This window comes from Amblyomma mixtum, chromosome 9 (assembly GCF_055824585.1).
Source record: "Amblyomma mixtum isolate Tamu chromosome 9, ASM5582458v1, whole genome shotgun sequence".
In the NCBI taxonomy this organism is placed as follows: Eukaryota; Metazoa; Arthropoda; class Arachnida; order Ixodida; family Ixodidae; genus Amblyomma; species Amblyomma mixtum.
This window is the reverse complement of record NC_143020.1, coordinates 25,730,356-25,750,148: the sequence shown is the minus strand read 5'-3', so window position 1 is coordinate 25,750,148 and position 19,793 is coordinate 25,730,356. Positions and strand designations below refer to the sequence as shown.

General features: G+C 42.8%; 2 protein-coding genes across 2 annotated transcripts; one reads left to right on the top strand and one right to left on the bottom strand.

The window, feature by feature from the left end:
- Window positions 1–1,107: 1,107 nt before the first annotated feature.
- LOC149328552 (uncharacterized) lies at window positions 1,108–2,991 on the top strand. Its single transcript, XM_089559018.1, has one exon. It carries the CDS (start codon window positions 1,108–1,110, stop codon window positions 2,989–2,991), a length of 1,884 nt encoding a protein of 627 aa, XP_089415144.1.
- A 1,698-nt stretch (window positions 2,992–4,689) lies between these two features.
- LOC149328551 (female-specific histamine-binding protein 2-like) lies at window positions 4,690–18,256 on the bottom strand. Its single transcript, XM_089559017.1, has 5 exons — window positions 18,122–18,256; window positions 16,104–16,282; window positions 10,968–11,050; window positions 7,356–7,442; window positions 4,690–4,841 (listed from the first exon to the last, which is right to left on the bottom strand). Exons 1-5 carry the CDS (start codon window positions 18,254–18,256, stop codon window positions 4,690–4,692), a joined length of 636 nt encoding a protein of 211 aa, XP_089415143.1.
- Window positions 18,257–19,793: the final 1,537 nt, after the last annotated feature.

The following is a 19,793-nucleotide window of genomic DNA, read 5'->3' as shown; positions in this document are numbered from 1 at the left end:
TCCTGTCCCTATCTTACTTCAAATTTCTCCTTTTTTGTCTGTGTCTTGATTGACGGCGAATACCCATGTACTGGTCCTACATCATTCTTTTTGTGAGTTGTGAATGAAGTATTGAATGTATACCGACCAATGAGATTACAGTTTAGAACGTGAAAATTAGCATGGATTATTGAATGGCCATTGATTACCCAACTTTCTAAACGTTGAGCAGTATTCTGTGTAGCGTTGTAGTTAATGCTTGGAGCGTCAATCTGCTTCATGAATCCCCATATGAAGGCCTTGACACCAGACATTGTTGTCACCTTTTGCCACCCGTCACGAACATACTTGACCATATATGTATGTCTGAGCAAATGAATGAATGGAATCATAGTTTCTGTTGACATAGTCGACATCTTTCATGCCTTCTATAAATTGTATTCCTCTTTTTATTCCACATAATTTTGATTCTAAGAAAAATCTGAGCGCTTCTGAATTATATTCCATATGACTGGGCGTCTTTCCATATATATTCCATATCTGCACGTAACACTGGGCGTCTTTTGAGCTGCGCTTTGGCATCGTCATCAATAACTTGTGCGAGGTTTTCAAAGAGGAAAATTGTTGCTACACGTGTAAGGTTCAGCGCTTACCTGGAAGTTTGGAAATGTCCTTTTCAAGTGGGTGGTTCCGCTTTCTGCCTATAGTTGTGCCAGATATGGATAGATTTTCTAGTTACCACACGTTTCCCGTGCGTGGTTTGTGGCTTTATGTCTTAACGAAATCAAGCGCACAAATACTTTTATGTCCAGCCTTGTTGCTACCTTGCCTGTCTGAAGATATCCTTAAATAACAGTCCTGAGCTTAAAATTATAGGAACATCCAGTCTCCGCCTTGTTGATTCAATGCTTTGGGCTTTTCGCCCAGTGATCAAGGCTTCCGTATGGAAGCCGAAACGTCTTCGTCTTCATATTAAACAACAACCTTTTGGTCGGCGTTCCTTCTATTGACTTCATGAATCTTCTTCCCGACCAGACGAGTTTTCGTCGAACGTTAGATTTCATCACCCTACGACCGTCGTATGGCCAACCCTTCATCGCTCAAGTGCGCAAGTACGTTTCGCTATCCATGCGACTCTCTGCTTTTAAAGCCCATCTGGATTTTAACCTCACATGCAAGGCTAGGAGCCTTATACCGAGATCCCTCCGTCTGCTACGACCTGCTGACACAGCCTTTGGCCACAGCGTGGTATCAAGAGCGGAACGGCAACTGCTTCAAGCCAGGATCCTAGATTGCAAAGACTCCATCAGGCACCTGCAGAATGAAGTCTTCTTTGCTCGTTGCCGCCTCGAGCACCAGTGTCCGAACGACTTCGCCAGCATCCAGTTACATGCTAACTACAAGGTGAGCCTCATGTCCCGCCAACGAGAGCTGTCGCATCAGAAGAAGTTATCAAGGCTGCTGCCTCACAAAAATGTCGGTGCGCGTGGCCCGTCCACTTCGACAGTCCACAACCTGTCTTCTTACAGGCCTACTCAAGCAGAACTCGCCGTACTTGAGCTCGGGTTAAACTTTACCGCGAGAGCTGCGCCGGACGCAAGAAAAATCGTCTGTGCTGTCGAACGCGCTATAGGTCAAGTAGAAAACCACCGCCGAGATGAGGCCGGAACTCGTGCAGTCAGCATCCTTGCCAAGCTTCCGCGACACCCTCCGACGCCGCTTCTTCCTGGGGAGCGTGATGCTATCAAAAGCCTCCGTAAGAACTCGGACATAACTATACTTCCCGCTGACAAAGGCAACGCTACCGTCATCTTGGACCGCAGCGACTACCTCGAGAAAATGAATGACCTTCTGCAGGACGACAGTACGTACTTGCCGCTGAAACGGGATCCAACGCTCAAGGTAGAAAGGAACTTGCAGATTCTTTTGACTGACGTCTTCCGTTTTGTTCCACCGGACCACAAGTCACTTTATTTCAAGCTTCTCTGCCACAATGGATCCGCTCCCGCCTTGTATGGTCTCCCGAAGATCCATAAGCCTAATGTCCCGATGGGACCGATAGTTGACTTTACACGATCGCCCTTATATCGCTTGGCGGGCTACTTGCACAAGGCTTTGGCACCACTCGTTGGAAAGAGCTCGACTTTCATACGTTACTCTTTCGATTTCATTGAAAAAGTACGTGACGTCGCGGTGGAGGACGACGAGGTCATGGTGTCCTTTGATGTAAAGTCGCTGTTCACCAGCGTACCCGTTGATCTGGCTGTGGATGTGTGCCGTTCAGCGCTGCAGAATGACGACGGATTGTGTGAACGAACCCCTATCGAAACATCAGATCTCCTGAAGCTGTTGCAGTTCTGCCTTGAGAACACTTACTTTGTTTTCTGGGATGCAGTCTACAAGCAAGTTCACGGCACCGCTATGGGCGCATCAATATCGGTGACCACCGCAAACCTTACCATGGAAGCAATAGAAGCCCGTGCACTGGCCACCTTCGAACCGCACCCAAAAGTTTTTGTACGTTACGTAGATGACTGTTTCTGCATTATGAAAAAGGATGCGTTAGGTGCCTTCACAGATCACATCAATAGCATAGAAGACTCCATTCAATTCACGGTTGAGGAGGAGGCTGCTTGCCGTCTTCCTTTTCTGGACGTTTTCGTCGAACGCCGTAACCACCGCCTTTCTTTCAAAGTTTATAGAAAGGACACCCACACAGGCCGGTACCTTCATTTTAATTCCATGCACCCGGTTTGCCACAAACGCTCCGTCGTGGCTTCCCTCGTCCGACGTGCCAAAAACATCTGCCCAAGACCAGAAGATCGGGCTGCTGACCTACGCCAAGTGCGCCGAGAGCTGAGTGAATGCGGCTACCCGAAGCACTTCGTAGATTCAGTTCTTCAACGGTTATCACGCCCGTCAGAACCAGTTGGTCCCCCGCGCCGAGCCCGAGCCGCTATCCCATATGTACCGGGCGTGAGCGAGTCTCTGGCTCGCGTTTTACGCACTTAAGGCGTACACGTCGCTCACGTTCCGGCGTGCAAGCTGAGGCACGAGCTGGTGTCTGTCAAAGACAAGATAAAGAAAGAGAAGTTTCCTGGCGTCATCTACAAGATTCCCTGCGCAGATTGCGACTACTGCTATATCGGCGAGAGCGGGAATTTCGAGAGACGATTGAGGGACCACAAGAACGACGTCAGGAACAAGAGGATTGCTTCTAATGCACTTGCGGAACACGTGGAAGCCGCGACGCACGAAATAGCCTGGGAAGAAGCTTCAGTCATCGCAAGAGAGAAGAATTGGCTGTCACGACGGTATCTAGAATCCCTAATAATTCAATCAACAGAAAAAAACCCTTAACCACAACGCAGCCAATCTCCCGCCTACGTATGCAAGATGCCTGGGGCGATTACTGCAGTGCACTTAAGCGATGTGCTTTGGGCTTTTCGCCCAGTGATCAAGGCTTCCGTATGGAAGCCGAAACGTCTTCGTCTTCATATTAAACAACAACCTTTTGGTCGGCGTTCCTTCTATTGACTTCACAAAAATATAACGAATGCCTTATACCGAATCGAAAACTCCGCTGTAACAATTTTTTATGTACAAGAGACATAAAAAAATAATGTGGTGTATGTAAAAATAGACACGCTTCGGAAACGGCACTTTAGAGAAGACTAGCCTTGTGACTAGTCCGCAAGGTGCGATGTGTTTTTTTGGTAACAGCCCATAGCGCGTTTAGTCTATAAATGGTTTCGTCTCTGGTGTTACCATGCCATCAACACAACCATAACTGAGAAGAATAAAATAAAAAAATTTTCCTCTTTTTTTTGGTGCTTCCTGTCTATTTCGAACGTGATGCGACGCATCACCGAACTCTGTTAATTTAAGCATCGTTTCGATGAATTTTATACCACGATTCCTTGTTCTATGGCGTCGCATCGATTCATGCTCATTGCGTCGGCTTTGCGTCTGCGTATCCTACTCGGCTTTCTAGGTTCAGTCATCGAGGTTCCAGGTGCGGTCTTTAAGGTCAAAGGGCCTTCAGCGAAATATTCGCAAAACCTAGAACATAAGGGGACACTTAAGGCCGCCTTAAATGTATGACAGTTTAGCGGTAGTATGTGAATGCATACATATGCACAATTGGTCATTGTCTATTTTAGATTCATATGTAGCTGGGAGTCCTCACACCACTCCTGTCGTATTGGTGCAGCGGTTTCTCTTTCTCCCGCGGCGTCGGCCTCTGCAATCGTTCCCTTCCTTTCAAGAAAAAAAGAAAGAATACAAAACCTCCTCACAGTCACTTCCACGCCTTTGCCTACAAACCGCACCCAGTTTCTCATTGCGGTGTGAATCGTCTTGTTTTCCCGCTTATTAACTACTTTGCGAGGCAGTGTTTCTTGCAGAATTTTAAGACCGCTTGGAATCGACCTTTTCAGGACGAAAAGCTCGGTGAAATTGTTCTTATATAGGATAAAACGCTGAAATAAATTAACGACGTTTGTATGATGAAAGGCCAGTAAATACAAGTAAATACAAGCAGAGTGGATTAGCCACGAATAGGAGAAATTTGATTCAGTGAAGCATATAGTATGTGCTTACAAACATTTTATTGCTCTATAGGTAGATGAGATATTAAAGAAACCGCAGAAAAAAGCGGGGACGTCGTCTAAACTACTTCGTCGTAAAGCCAGGTTCTTGCAACGCATACTACTGTTTGCTGCCTCTAATATTCTCGCAGGATTTCTTTTTGTAAATGCGGTACTTCTTGACGCCTTTTTGGTTGCAGAAGTAGTCGTACGCAAATAAACAGCACTGCGGAATATTGTCGATGTTTTTATCATTCACCCAGAGCTCACATCCTGGAAGAGAAGAGATATATACGTATTTTTTATTCTCGAATGCCCGCGCAAATCATGCATTGTGAATCATCGCGATTTTAACGATGCCTCAAAATATAAAAATACAACAAATACAAATAAAAATAAAAATACAACAGGAAGCATTTTGACAAAAGTCGTTCACCAGAAGTGTCTGTGGTAGCAGTATGCCTAATTTACAATACACGGCGCGACACTGAGCGAAGCAAGGTAATCGCGGTCGCATGCTTGTGAGGGAAAAGGACACGGATGAACGAAGAGCGAACACCTGTGGTATGCTGTCGCGTTTTTTTTTTTTTGCTTTGCGAAAGCAATATTCTTGCTTTTCTGAAACTGGCAGTGCCAGGCGTGAGTTCTCGAGTGTTTTGTTTGCGTGAGAAATCTCGTAATACATGTCTTTACGGGGCCTGTTTTTTTTTAGCTTTGAATCCAACGCATCTTCCAGCATGCTTCAACAGCATTATAGGCATGAAAATTTCGAATGGTGTTAAGGATGCGCTAGCCCAATGTTTGTGATGGGCTTCGAAGGGGAACCAAAGACAAATTTCGGAAGGATAGTTAGAAAGGGGCTCTTAATTCGTCGTGAAATCTAATCCAAAAGGGATTCCAGAACGTCCGAGAGGGCTTCCCCAACGCACACTCCCAGCGGTCTTCCCATTCTTCACTAACTTTGGCAGCATAGATGATGATAAAGACTTAATACTCAAAAAGCTTTCAACTGACACTGGAGTAGGAGCAGGCAGCGACAAAAGCCTGACAGCTTTTTTTTCTTTTTTACGCAGTCTAGGATCGAACAGCAATTAGCAACTTGCTCCAGACAGTGTGGTTCTCAACAAGAATAGAAAGGATTGATATAAACCGCTACCATGAACGGTAATCAACGTTAAGTGCATTACTTCTTTTGTACCGTTTTTGTGAATCGAGCTTCCATTACAGCCGCGTATAAAATACTCCGCCTGAAGTTTCTCCACTATCAGATTGCTTTGTGGGGAGGGGGCCTTAAGCAGTAAACATGATCCTACATCTGTTTAAAACATGGAAGTTACAAAGACTGGAGACTGGGGGAACTATATGGTGCTCCACACGGGCGGCTTATTCGATGGAAGTCTGGTATTTATACTGTCGCTGCCCGGGCGAGCTTGTATAGTCTTATATATGGTGCAGCAGATTTCTTCCGCCATTTAAAGATTTTCCACAGTAATTACAGACGTTTCGATTCAATTACGTTTCCTATTGCACATTCTCACATTTTCTGCATACTCCACAACCTCCTTATGGTGCAGCGAAACTTGTTCGGCCAAGAAGGCATACTTGCATTGCACTGGAAAATGTGGCCCCAGGAGAAATTGGCAGAAACGAAATAGGCGGGCCGAAGCAATGAATATTTCTGCCTACTAAAATTAACCAATATTAAGTGCGGCATTCAAAAGTTTACACCTGTGCAAACTAGAAACCTGCATTGTAAGAATGAGAGCTTGACAAAATGACTATTATCAAAACTCCAGTGCCTTTCTCCCTGGTATCGTTAGTGTACAAAAATTGAGAGATCACTGCGGCGACCCGCATTGGGAGAATGCGACAGCATTGACGCCTCCTTAGAACTCGTCGCCTCTTTTGTTAACTTTCTTAATTATTTAATCTAGTGAATTGGCGCAATTACGTTAGTATACAATTAAAGGTATGTTTATTTTTCTGATTACACCGTCTTTAATCTCAGTCAACCTTTATGGTTTTTCAATGTTGGTGCCGTGGTGGCTTTCCCGTCTACTTCCTCTAATACCCGTCCAGCCTGTTCAACCATCCAATTGATATATATGTCAATTAAACTTTTTGTTCCATTAATAATCACCCATCTAATACGTTTGATTCCCTTTAAAACTCTATTTTCACTCTAATCCCTATTTTTCCACCATTTTGCCGTTGTTTTCTCGTCTACTGAATTAATTGACGTCCGCGCTATTTCGACGTTTTTTCGACCGTTTTTCCTCTAATTAATTAACTAACCGTCCTATCGGCATTCTTTTCTGCGCAGCATCCTCACATCATCGTCTTTCGATTACAACCACTCGTTTAATGCTACCTCTTCTGAGAACGTCACAACTTCTGCGGCGACATAGCCTAGAGATGCTTTCGCACTGAAACATACACCTCCTTGTCCGATAATCGATGCCTCTAATCATCTGTTCCTTTACGACTTTCGCAAAAGGATTAGTTTGGCAGAATTTTCAGAATATACTTAAAATTTACTTTGCCTCAGTATCCTCGGATGCAGCAGCGGGTGGAAGTGGGCTAAAAAAATTGAAAACTTCTGAGTAGAATTAACCGCGATATTTGCATTCACCTATTGCTCACGACACGCTGCGCCTCATTCTCCGCTGTTCCTTTCCGTTCTTCTTTGCTGTCTCCCTCAAAATAAATGAAGTGCCAGTAACCCTTCAGTTTTTGCGCTCGTTCTGGCAGCAAAGTCTGTAAAAGCAAAGGACAAATGATACGCACCTTTGCCGTCGTTCTGATAGGGCACGCTGAAAAGGTCGCAAGTTTCTCCATCGCTGAAGATGAGGGTGTCCGTGAGTGCTGTTCCATCTGTTGGTCACAAATGAAAGCCTATGAACGACTTAAATCGCAGAAACTATCATTCCATTATAATTGTATAACTCTTAGAATGCACAGACGCGGGAATCGTGGACTTTTCTTCTATTCCGCAATGTTATTCCTCTTTTCTGACCATCCCTGGTGCATGCATGGTCCGGACTCAGCTGTCTCCTCTTCCGCTTTTAGTGCGAAAACACTTATACCCTCACTAACACCGGACAAGAATTTTCTCATCTTTGGTTCTTGTGCCGCTGCCTAAAAACAGTGACGCCACGTTAAGTAAAAAAGTAATAAAATCTATATGCTCTACTGGAAGTCCAACCCGTGGCAGCGCGAACACATCTTCATTGCAGGCCGCTGCGTTAGAGCAACTACTGCGCGAGAGCGCTAGAATATGGGTGTTAGACTGCAGCACACTGTGCATTGTACATCGTCTGGTTTCGCCACTAATACTGCTGTGGAACTAATATTCGCGCCTCGAGATCAACAGAGAGATCATCGTGGTCTGCGTTGGCGCGGAGAAGGTCGTGACAGAAACTTGCCGCAGTAAGCCTTGGCGTTGACAACACTGGTGCAGGAACGAGGCACAGGAGCATGGGCCGGCGCCAAGTTTAGGTAAACGATAACAGAAGATGATAAAGTTCACGACGCGCATATATGGCATGGACATCAGCATATTAATCAGTGACTCCCTTAGTCAGTGAAAACCTGTATCAGCTTTCAGATGCCCCTTGCTTTCGCAATATAATCGCTTTAGCGAAGCTAATAAACTTGCAGTTTTACCGCCGTTTGTCCCATTGAACCCTATTTCACCGTATTAATATAGCTCCTGAGTCTGATATAAAAGAGCACCTGCTTATTAAATAACAGACAGATTTTTTTTTCTCACGTGTCCACTAAAACCCAAGCATTGTTCTCAACACTTTCACAATTTTTATGCGGTAATGGGTATCAAAAAGTTATTTTTCTCGTTCCATGGAATATTTAGGCTTCGGCAAGCCTCTCCGAATGCGGAGAGATACAAAGATTGACCTTTTGCATTCGAACAAAGATTTAGAGCTCCAAACCCTCATTCACCAGCTCAATTAAGCAGCTCTGTAAATACTGCGTTACAGAAGGTGTTGACTGATTTGGCTTCTACTCAGGTGACGACGCAAACTACTAATTAGTTTAGGGATGGGCGAGCATTGCAGTATAAAGAAACCGTGCTGTAACACATGCTTATTCTGCAGAAAATACGTTTATTTATTCTTGCATTGTAGTTAAGGAAAGTACATGTTGAAAACTGAAGAAAATTTCCTAGGGCACTCGCATCAGTTATGTAATTACTCGCATATCAAAAGGTATCGGCGTGTTTGCAAGGTTCTATTTCTTTCTACCGTCGAGTTTTAAATAGTTTCTTCACTGTCCGTTCTTTGCGTGACATTTGAATTGCTCTTTGCTTGCTGGGATAACACCACCGCAACTATTATAAGCGGTCTTCATACGCTCCGAAAGAGACCACTCCGACATGTAGCTGCTGAACATTGCTACGCTCGCAGGAAACCCTTTTTTGAGGCGTTGTAACTTTATTTCTATTCCAGGTGTTTACTCATATGCACCCGAAATAATATACAAACATAATATTATCATCCTTGACAAGATGCTAGATGCTAGTACTGACTTAACTATCAAGACACATCTGCCCTGCACGTCATAAGAATATTTCGAAAGTTCCGCTTTCCCGAACGTCATGTGGTACGCAGATGCTGTGACAAGCTCTCCCTGTTCTCAATTAGCTGCGCGCGGACGAGTTTCAAATAAAAAAAATGAATAAAAATCTTGTGCGCTTTTTTTAATGCGCAAATGTAGAATATGCTGTGCGGTGTGCCTTCTACATATTCGTTTCTAATTGGATAGATTTGCATTATGATTTGCACTATATCAAGATTGGCATCGCATCATGGTAATTTTGTTTAAATTGCACTAACTAGCACTGTGCTTTACATTCTATTATGATTTGAATGATAATGCCTCATCCCCACTTACATTTGTACTACATTTATGTGACACAAACAAATTCTATTATACGCGCGCAATTTTTCTCCCACTGGTCAGCATTGTTCTCAGTCATATAAGGGGTGGGGGGCGTCCCGGACGTTTAACAAAGGGCAAAAGAAGAAGTTTCCACTTTTTGTTCGGGCAGCAGTTCATTCCTTTTGAGGAAAAGGAGCGATTTCTTGAGATTTTCTTATTCATTTAAATATTTTTAATTTATTGATTCATAATATATGCAACTCGGAAATGTGAAATAAGGCATTACTGATGTTTTGTCTGAAATATGAAGCAAAAAGGGCAATGTGCAACGTGAAGGTGTTATTAGGCTGACGGTTCAATTTCCTTAGTTTTCCTGTTCCGATCTTCATTCAAGCCATTTTGATACGCAAGTTTGCATTCCGATTGGACAAGGTTTAAAAAGCATAGTTGTTTTCTGATCCCCGACCTCTCTAAATGCCCAGTTTTTGAAACACTCTCCTAAATATAAGTTTTTATGGTGTAAGCAGATGCCCTGCTGTGTGCCTGGAATCATGTTATCCAGAGGGAGTAGCAGTAGCAGGCCAGGGCCATGTTACCAGTGTCCCACCTCTCCTCTTTTAAGTCTCATTAAAATTTCTTTCTTTTGCTCTGCTCAGTGTAGCTTCGCTTTCGATGCTGCTGTTAGCACCTCAGACGCTCTGCCTAATCGGTACAGATGCAACAATTTACTTTCAAATCTTCCGAGCGAGCTCACCAGCCGATTATATACGCTTTCAATGCCACGTTTTCTTCGCAGTTTTGGGGTAACTATGTTCTTTCCGGAATGGTTTTACGGGGTATGAAAGGCTATATTCGATCTCCACTCTTGCTGGAAGCAACAGCGAACCGGAATTACCTCAATAACTACGTACCTACAAGGAGCTCGAGCGTCATTTGATGCCCACATGAAATAATTTACTCTTATTGTTTGCCTTTTTGTATATGCTGATAGGTACATGTACCCACCATGCTATCGTCCGGAGCAAGACCGCAGTATGCATAAAAAAAATAACCTTTCCAACTCCACCTCGGTCGTATGAACAAGTGGTGCAGCCTCAATTCCTTCCCTTCTTATGAGGTGTGTTTCCATAGCCCCAGTAAAAAATTTGTTCGTAATAACCGTATGTTCGTTATACCTGCGGCTGTTATAACAGGGCTCGAAAGTATTCCGTCTTAGGTGTCTGTTTTCATACGTTCCTTTTGAGAGGAATCTACTAAAACACTAGTTTTTTCTAAGCGTATTTCAATCACTAAACTCTACAAAGAGGAAATTGTAACCTGTTCTATAATGTACATTTCTCCGCCAATTATAAAATACGAAGCGTGTTTTTGTTTTGCTTTTCATAGTTTCCTGCTTTGCGATCCGTATAGTACCCTTGCTGACCCTAGCAGCTTCGAAGGTTGTTTAGTGATCGCAGTGCGATCAAGAACTTCAGATTTAATATTCAGAGAACCACTTACTCTGCAGTGTGTACTGAATTGCATTTTCCTTCTTCCTGTAACCGTAGCTGAAAACTGCCTTGACTTTTTCTCTCACTGTGTACCTGAAATGAGGAAAAAATGTTTTTAATGTTATGCAGGTAAATATACTGAGTGCAGTTTTGAAATTGCTGCACTAAAACAAAGCCAAAATGTAGTAATCAATCGTTATATACGCACCCTTCGGCTGTTTTCGTCAGGTTGTCTCATATTATTCAGCTTTCCACGATTCTTTCACCCTTATACTGTTTTCGCTTTTTACTTTTTGGTCGAACGAGTGACAGCTAAGAGATTAATTTCACGTGATGGCGGCTTAGGCAAAGGTGACATTAAAGAAATGCTCAGCTAACAGTAACACGCTCGCGACGTGCGCTACCCTTTTGCGGAACTACTTGATGTCATACAATAGTATTTCAAGAAATATACCGACTCTATAAACTCAACGACTTTGTACTTGTGCATGGGTGTCACTTTTGTGACAAAAGCTATTGGAGCGAAGTTCCGTTCGCCTGGTTAAGGTTCATTAGCCAGTTTTCACATTACTGTTCGATCTACTGAGGGTCGTGTTCGCAGGCTTCGTGATGAGCTCTGGTAGACACTTGGTGGTAGCCGACGCAGTGGTCAGCAAACGTCAAAACATAGCAACCTGTGCCCTGATTTGGGTCGAATATACAGTATATATGCTAAATATTTCTGCGAACCCACGCACCAATTTTTCAAAATATTGTTTCATTCAGCTAAACTTAAGCGTTTCGCGGTATTGTACTACCAGTGCTGGAAGACGAGAGAAAACACGAATCATCTTATCAGATCAGTTCTTAAATTCTAATATTTAGTTAACTTTCAACTCACCCATGTAGGAGCCGGAATATTCTCACTGATTTTTTGGGTGGCGGTTAGTAACAGCCATTTAACCTTTTTTTTTAGTTTCGAAAAAATGATAGCCTTCGCCGCCGAGAGTTCAGAAATTTGGTCCCTGTCTTGCGCCGTTCAAAAACCGCAAGCCTGGTGAAAGCGCAGAGCGACGTCCATAAAATTACGTCACCCCCTGTCCCACAAGCTACACGACACTCTCTGCCCCACCCTCGCTAGTGCAGTCAAGTGGCAAGGAGCGCAGAGCTCGGGAGCGCGAGCTGGGCGAGATTGTCACGTGATATCTGGACAGCGCCGTGACGGGTGGACGGTGGCGCCGGCAATCTTGCTTTCGTGGTTATAATATCCGATATTGTTGACGGGCAACAAAGTATTATTGTAAACCGGCGCCAATAGGTTACGGCAAGAAAGTTAAATATTAAATATTCGTTATTTACATTACTGCGCAACTTGATGCGCCGGCTTTGTAACGTCCGCGAACACTGGAATCACAATGCAGTGACTCTCTGGGAATTAAAACAAAAAAAAGATTAATTTTAAATTTTTGTGCCCAGCTTCTCTGAAACAGTAAAAAATATCAGTGCGCGAATAAGACAAAACATGGAAGACAGAAATGTAAAACGACACCACAAGCGCAGTATACTATCCCCTGTCGTGCCTTCTCCGCGCAGTTCAACCTTTTATTGAAATGAGCAAACTAGCCCGCAAGACCCTTCTACTTCATCGGCCTGACTGCGCCCACTGTCGGTAAAAGGTCTCTCCCATGACTCCCGTGGCAAAGATATGTCATCATCGCATGGCAGACTACGCAGGTGTCCTCCATTAAATCTTACCCTCAACTGTTCACAACCCAAACCCCGGAACACCTCTTGTACACACGCGGCGAATAACATTGTGGAGATCGTATCTGCCTGCCTTACACTCTTCTCTACTGGAATTTTATTGCTGACTTTCTAGAGAAAAATGGTAGCTGCACAGTCTTTACAGATACCTACCACTATTTTCCCAGACTCTTCTGCACCCTGCTTCCACAAAGCCTGCATGACTGCTTAGGCTTCGCCTGAGTCAAATTCTTTCTTGTCTTAAATAAGAGCTATAAGTAGGGGTTGGTTATATTCTCCGCATTTCTCTTTCACATGATGGTGAGTGTAAATATCGTGCAATGTCGACCGTTTTTCTCGAAAGGCTGCCTTACCACTGGGCTCATTGAAGACTAAGGATCTCCTAGTTCTATTAGCCATTACCTCAGTAAATACCTTAGAAATGATTTGGAAATTTTATCTCCTAATATTGTTACTGCAGATGTTCAGGTATTCCTATCTGTTATTTATATTTTAGTAGCTCACTCAACATTCATGAGGAGATAGAATGATGGAATTTTGTTTTCAAGAGATGTAGGGCTTCTGTAAGCAAGTCTGATATCATGGAATGGCCGTACGCAGCTGAAATATTTCTCAGTCTGGGAGACAGAGAAAAGTATGGTGATCATTTTTTTCTTCTGTTTCGCCACCACCTTACCTGGTATTTTCTTCTGATCACTGATTTGCGAACAAAGCTGGAAAAATAGATACTGATCCTATAGTGGACAACAGGGCTTACTCCATCTATCTTCCCATCAAGTACTTCTTGTCCACCACGATATTTTTTACTATGAATGGGTTCATTCACTCTGCCTTCAACAAAAGTTCTTCATTCTGGCTGCAACTTCAACAACATGGCAAACAATATCATTTACCACCAGAAGAGGCCACTGCAAGTTCATCATTTGCTTCATTGCTATGCTAAACATAACAGTTATGAGGAACCAAGTGCGGGAAAGCAACACGCTTTGCGCTGTAACCTGTACGCTTCGAAGATTCATTATGCAAATAAGCGCAATGAAGTTTTCAAGACACTCTTACTGTTAGTGAGCGGATTTCGGGCTTTGTATTATTCCTCATGAATACAGGGAAAGAATTTATAGCGAGGAGAACTGCAAGTTAAGCGGCAACATTTTGTGAGGATCACCAGCGTTTATTCTGCATTGGAGAGAAGAAAGATGAGGCAAATTTCTATACCTTTTTAAAACTATTAGTAACAGGCAGTAACTTTTTTCTTAAATGGCCATCGTTGTCTTTTGATTCATATATGCGATTATTTGCTTGGTGGATTTATTGCACCTTGCGGCTGAAGTGTACTAAACTTCAACTTGGCCGTGGCGGATGAAGAAAACAGGGTTGATTTTTTCTCCCGCTTGGAGAACACGCTTAACGCCCATCTTTTCTCGATAAAACCTTGGAAATTAAAGCCTAATCCAGACTGAAAAAGGCAAAGAAACCCCACTAAAGTGCAAAGTCTTCTACGCAATCTTTGTCTAGCAGTTGTTGATATAGATGAATGGCTAGTACTAGGTTATTAGGCAAGAAAAGAACCATTTGCTTATTCTTAAGTGCTATCAGGCTTCCACAATTTCATGCTTCCCTTTCTATGGACGCATTACATCGAGTAGTTTTGTATGACCTGGAAGAGCCTGTTGCTAGTATTTCGAAAGCCTACAATGAACTATTTGGTTCTAAACCACTTGGTGGTTAAGTAGACATCGATATCCTCGATGGTCCTTGTTTTAAGCGTGAGAAGGTAATTTCGGTTCTGAAGCGCCAGATATGTTTCCTTAGCTACCCCGGGTGAACGAGGCGTTGGAGTGGCGCGAAGAATTTGATACGTGGTGGCAGTTCTGCTAGGACACAAGCTGCGCACGCACAAGTGCCCCAAAAAGCCGCCGCTCACGCAACGGTGCCATGATAAGGCTAGGTAGCAGCCGCAGCTTTGATGACAGAATGGATACGGACGGATTAGACCATCGGGTGATTGGGGAGGTCAAGGGTAGAGAAGAATATGTGCGTTGAGTTGTGGAATCCGCCCATAAGCGACATAACAAAACTTTCTGTTCTTGCGCGGACTGATTCAGAATAAACGTGCTATGCGCGTTGCCAAACTATCAGTCAAGGAGAATTATCCGCTACTCCGTGCTTACGAATATCTGTGGATGAAAGATATTTATTATATTCCTACCCTAATAAGAATAAGACTAACTTTCCGTCGTGCATGCAGTCATCATTGCATTTGTCTTTATTCGTTCAATGGGGTGGTTTTAAGGGCTCCTTGACACGGGTTCACGGAAATTGTTCCGCCTTGTTTCCTTGCTTATTTCCGTCTTAGCGGCATCAGTCATCTAAGTTGGGTCAGTATTTCCTTTTTCCGCGTTGCTGTTGTATTCTTTCTTTTTTTTTACCGCATTTCTCAACATGACAGTGTTGAGCGTCCCTACTTGCTTATGCTCTAATACTTTTCTATTGGAAGGGCACTGAACTGAGAATTCTAATCTTCAATTGCTTAGATTTCTCTTTCATTGGTCTCTTCAACGCGATCCTTCTCTTAATACTCTTTATAATGTACACGTTCCATTCGCTGACAGGAAATCAGCGATCGATTTACAACACGCGCACTCGTACTGATTTAGCCACGCATTTCCTGCACATGGCTGACAGGTGCGCGATGCCGTACAGAGAATGTGAAATCCTTGACTCCGTTAAAATATAACCTTGTCGTCATTGTTTTGCACTGGAATTACGGATGAAGAAAAATTAGCGGACAATCTTCAAATAACGAGCACTAAAACCCAGTCACGGAAAGTAAAACTTGCACGAACGAGTAACTCCTTCTTTAAAGAAAATGGCATCTAAAACATGTAATCACAATTGCAGGAAGACGAGTATTAGGCTTTTGATTACTTAATGGGCGTGACAATAATAAAGGGTGCCACGGCACACATTGTTTGAAATAAACTTTCAACTGATTCAACAGTGGTCATCTCATCTGCTGCGAGCACTCTGTTGCCCTCTACTCCATCATCAAATATATTTGGTGTGCATATTTGCCAATGCTAGTTTTCTTTCATTCGAAGCTACCGTTGATCTCCATCCTTATCTTTCTTGTAATGCAAGAGTAATGAAATCGCCAGGTTTCTTTTTGTATTGGCGATTTGAACAAAATTATGTTCAGAAATCATGCCGTTTTAGAAAAAGCGCTTCTACACTTGATAATTGAGCCAGATTGACTAACCGGTATTGCAGTATTATGCGGAATCTGTTATATGGCCCTCTTACGCTCTCTATTTCGTCTGCGTTAGGTTGAGGCAAAGGGCAGACTTGTGAACAAAAATACACCCTATTGAAATGAATGGGTTGTGAATGCTTTTGTACTTACACCGTCTCTGTACTGGACGAGTTTTTGAACGTGAACTCTGAAGTAACGGTCTTTTCTTCTTTCTGGCGCTCGGTTTCTTTAACTCTCAAACAAGTAAAATCTTTTCCCCACGAAGCCTGGTCATCGTTGAACGTGGAGAGTGCGAGCCAATAATAGGTGGAGTCATCTTGGTTCAAGCTCTGAAATTAAATTTCAACATTTGTCATTCTTGCAACAGTAAACATTCTTCCGATGGGTTACACATTCCTGCACTTGTGTGTGCTTTAACCTTCGGTGTCCAGCGTAACACTTTTTTTTCCTTTAATCTTCGTATGTAGCCGCCTATGTCAAAAGTCTAATCAATAAATCAATTGTTACTAGGTGCAAGATAAGAAAGACAAAAATATAGCTTTCCTGCTAACCATTTTCTAGGCAAAATAAATCATCACTTATTGTGATCACTGCAAAATAATAATAACTTCATAAATGTTCATTGTGGCCAACTACATCAATTTTCACACCTATCCACGTTAAGACGTAACGGAAAGAAACAGGCCTAAGAAATTGGAAAACCCGCACTTACCCGCCCTAGACAGCACAAGTGTAGGCTGTCATAGAGCATTACGCGACAAAGAGAACTCGTGAAATGCGCAATAACGTGGAATAATGGCTTTATTTCTTTACATATTTTTTCAGAAAAAGACAAAAATTGATACAAAAATTTTAATTAGTGAAAAGTCTGCTCTATTCGCTTCCTAAAAGACCTATACTCACTCTTAAGGGCATCTGACGTAAGGAACTATAAGTTTGTGGAGGCCACATTACGTTCTGCACCCATCAGGAAAGATTCTTTAATTTCGGGAAAATATGTATGCAAGCATATTTGTACAAGTTGCATGAAAATAGCCCAATTACTTTGTTTACGGTTACAGATTCACCAGTCCCAAATTTAAACATGTCACAATAGTTTGATTAGCTCTAGGCTTATACAGGGTGAATCACCTAAGGTTTTATACAATTTTAAAAAATAGGCCTCTTGAGTGAGAAAAGCGCTTTTTTGGAGCAGCATTCTCAATGGTATAGTACATCAGAATACCACTAAGACGAACTAACTGGCAGGTTGGTTAACCAATATAGAATAGTTAACTCCTTAATTATTACTGTTAGGTTCTTTAATTATTGAAAGGCGTAAGTAATATCATTGTTGGTTTTTAGAATTTCGGAAACCCGGTCACCCTCGCTGCTGTGGCCTAGCATATTTGACTACATTGCGGCAGAACACGTGCGCTTCCGAGCAGCTTGCAGGCGAAGAAACCTCTCCAGTGCACATAACTCGTCGAAATATCGAAATTCTGTTTAGTTATGGCGAACTGCTAGACAGCCAATAATTAAGAAAGCCAGCAGTAATAGTCAAAAAGTTACCTTTTCAATATAAGGTAACCAATCTCCTAGTTAGCACAACTTGGCTGTATTCTGATGTGCTACACTGCTGATAATGCTGTGGCGAAAAAAGTGCTTTTGTAACTCAAAAACTTCATTTAAAAAATTTTTTAAATCTTATTTAAAAGCTGTATTTAATGATATCCTAAGTGTTTAAACCAAACTGGATGAGTAATTTTTTGTGGAACTTTCACTTAAGAACCGGAAGACGACGCATGAGATGGTTTGCTCTTCATACTAACCTAGTATGGCAGCCTAGAATGCATTTATCATTACTATTTAACGTCTTCGTAGCCATCCTTGCATTTATGTTTTACTAATTCGACTGCCTGTCTGATTGGGGAAAAAATTTAGCCTATTATATGCACCACTTTTTCCGGGCTCGAGAGAATTAAATAGAATGGGAAGTCAAATAATACAAAATAATATTGCTCTACCTCCACCCCTAATGAATGACATATTTTCTCAAATAGGAGTAAGAAAGCTACCTCCAGCGTATGCATAATCAGGACAGAAATAATGGCACATTTTTTAAAACCGCGAGCATGCGTAACTGATTGTCATTATTATTTCGGCATTACAACAGTTCAACAAAATACCTTCCAAGCATCTTGGTAGGCGCCCAGCGTTTTTTCGTTTGCCCAGGGAGGACGATCAACCAGCTCACCGCCTTTACCCGGCGCTGCAGCGCAGTAGGATGAGCCTAGAACAGCGAAAAGAACAGCAAGCTTCATCATGAAGTTCGTATGCGCTTCTAAAGCTACTGCCCCTCTATGGCACGGTTCTCGTCTATAAGCATTATATACCTTTACCGTTGCCAGCAAAATACCGTGACATCATCGAGAAGTTTCACTTTCGGAGAACGTCTGGCATTGTTTCTACGAAACGGCACGACAAGGGTACGGCGGAAATATTCGAATCATTCTTAGCACAGCGCCTTCATTGTTAATTTTTTATTGAAAGAAATGGCGCCCCAACTGAGCCAGCTCAAAAAACAGCACGACAAGTGCGCACACTATCAGCGATTCACAGGACAGAAAGATGCGTATTAAAGACAATAAACCCAGGCACATGATCGATCGCATTACCGCTCCGAATGCACCTAGCAAGAGGACATACAATAGGCATATTCATTACAACAAACTCAGGCACATGGCACATAGCGTGATCTCTCCAGACACAGCCAGCAGCACGAAAGCTTGCAAAGCCGTAAATAATCTTTCTAATTCCTAGCGTATATAGAACTGCTACGTTGACTTAATAAATAAACAAAAGATAAATCTTAGCAAGATCAGTGTCAAGCATTCCTAGCAAAAGCGATGAGCAGCAATGGAAGAAAAAACTACAGAGAATGTTTACCCCTTCGAATTGGAGAAAAAGCACTGATTTGTGCTACGTAGAAGACGACGGTGAGCAGGCAGAGCAGTGGAACGGAGCAGATGGACAACGCAGCTTGTGGAAAAACGCATGATGGACCGACATTGTGAATCTCTTGTTTCTGCCAAAGACCATTCCTGTAGAATGATTGTAATCCTAAAGAATTTCTATGCCCAGATCGAGTGTGAACCGGAGTGGTATTCACACTTAGTCCTGTGTTGTTCATTGCCTCTTTTCCAGTTCTTTGTTGCTTAGATGTGCCGTGTTATCATGTCTTCGCTATGTGCTCCGAATTGACCCTTTTCTTGTACTTGTGTGTTGATGTGCCAGTGTTTGTAGATAGCTCATGCAAATAAAACATGGCATAATTTTAATAAATACCATGCTGAAGGAGAAAAAAGCGCCATTTATAACTATTGCACAGCTACTATAGTTCTCCATAAAGTCAGCAATAAAATTCCAATACAGAAAGGTGTCAGGCAGGGAGACACGATCTCGCCAATGCTCTTCACTGCCTGCTTACAGGAGGTATTCCGGGGATTGGAATGGGAACAGTTAGGGATAAGAGTTAATGGAGAATACCTGAGTAGTTTGAGATTCGCTGATGACATTGCCTTGCTAAGCCATTCAGGACAAGAACTGCAAAGCATGATCAACCAGTTAGACAGGCATAGCAGAACGGTGGGGCTAAGAATTAACATGCAGAAAACAAAAGTAATGCTCAACAGCCTAGCAAGGGAACAGCAGTTCGTAATTGGTAGCGAGGTGCTGGAAGTAGTAATAGAATATGTCTACTTAGGGCAGGTAGTGACCGCAGATCCGGATCATGAGAGGGAAATAACTAGAAGAATAAGAATGGGGTGGAGCGCATATGGCAGGTTCTCTCAGATCATG

What these genes read in the sequence shown, in the direction of transcription:
- LOC149328551 (XM_089559017.1), bottom strand. Translation starts at nt 18,256, where the DNA reads ATGAAGCTTGCTGTTCTTTTCGCTGTTCTAGGCTCATCCTACTGCGCT. An exon ending in AATTCAGTACACACTGCAGA is followed by an intron (nt 7,443 to 10,967) that starts GTAAGTGGTTCT and finishes TGTGACCAACAG; the next exon opens with ATGGAACAGCACTCACGGAC. An exon ending in CTATCAGAACGACGGCAAAG is followed by an intron (nt 4,842 to 7,355) that starts GTGCGTATCATT and finishes CTTCTCTTCCAG; the next exon opens with GATGTGAGCTCTGGGTGAAT.
- LOC149328552 (XM_089559018.1), top strand. Translation starts at nt 1,108, where the DNA reads ATGCGACTCTCTGCTTTTAAAGCCCATCTGGATTTTAACCTCACATGC.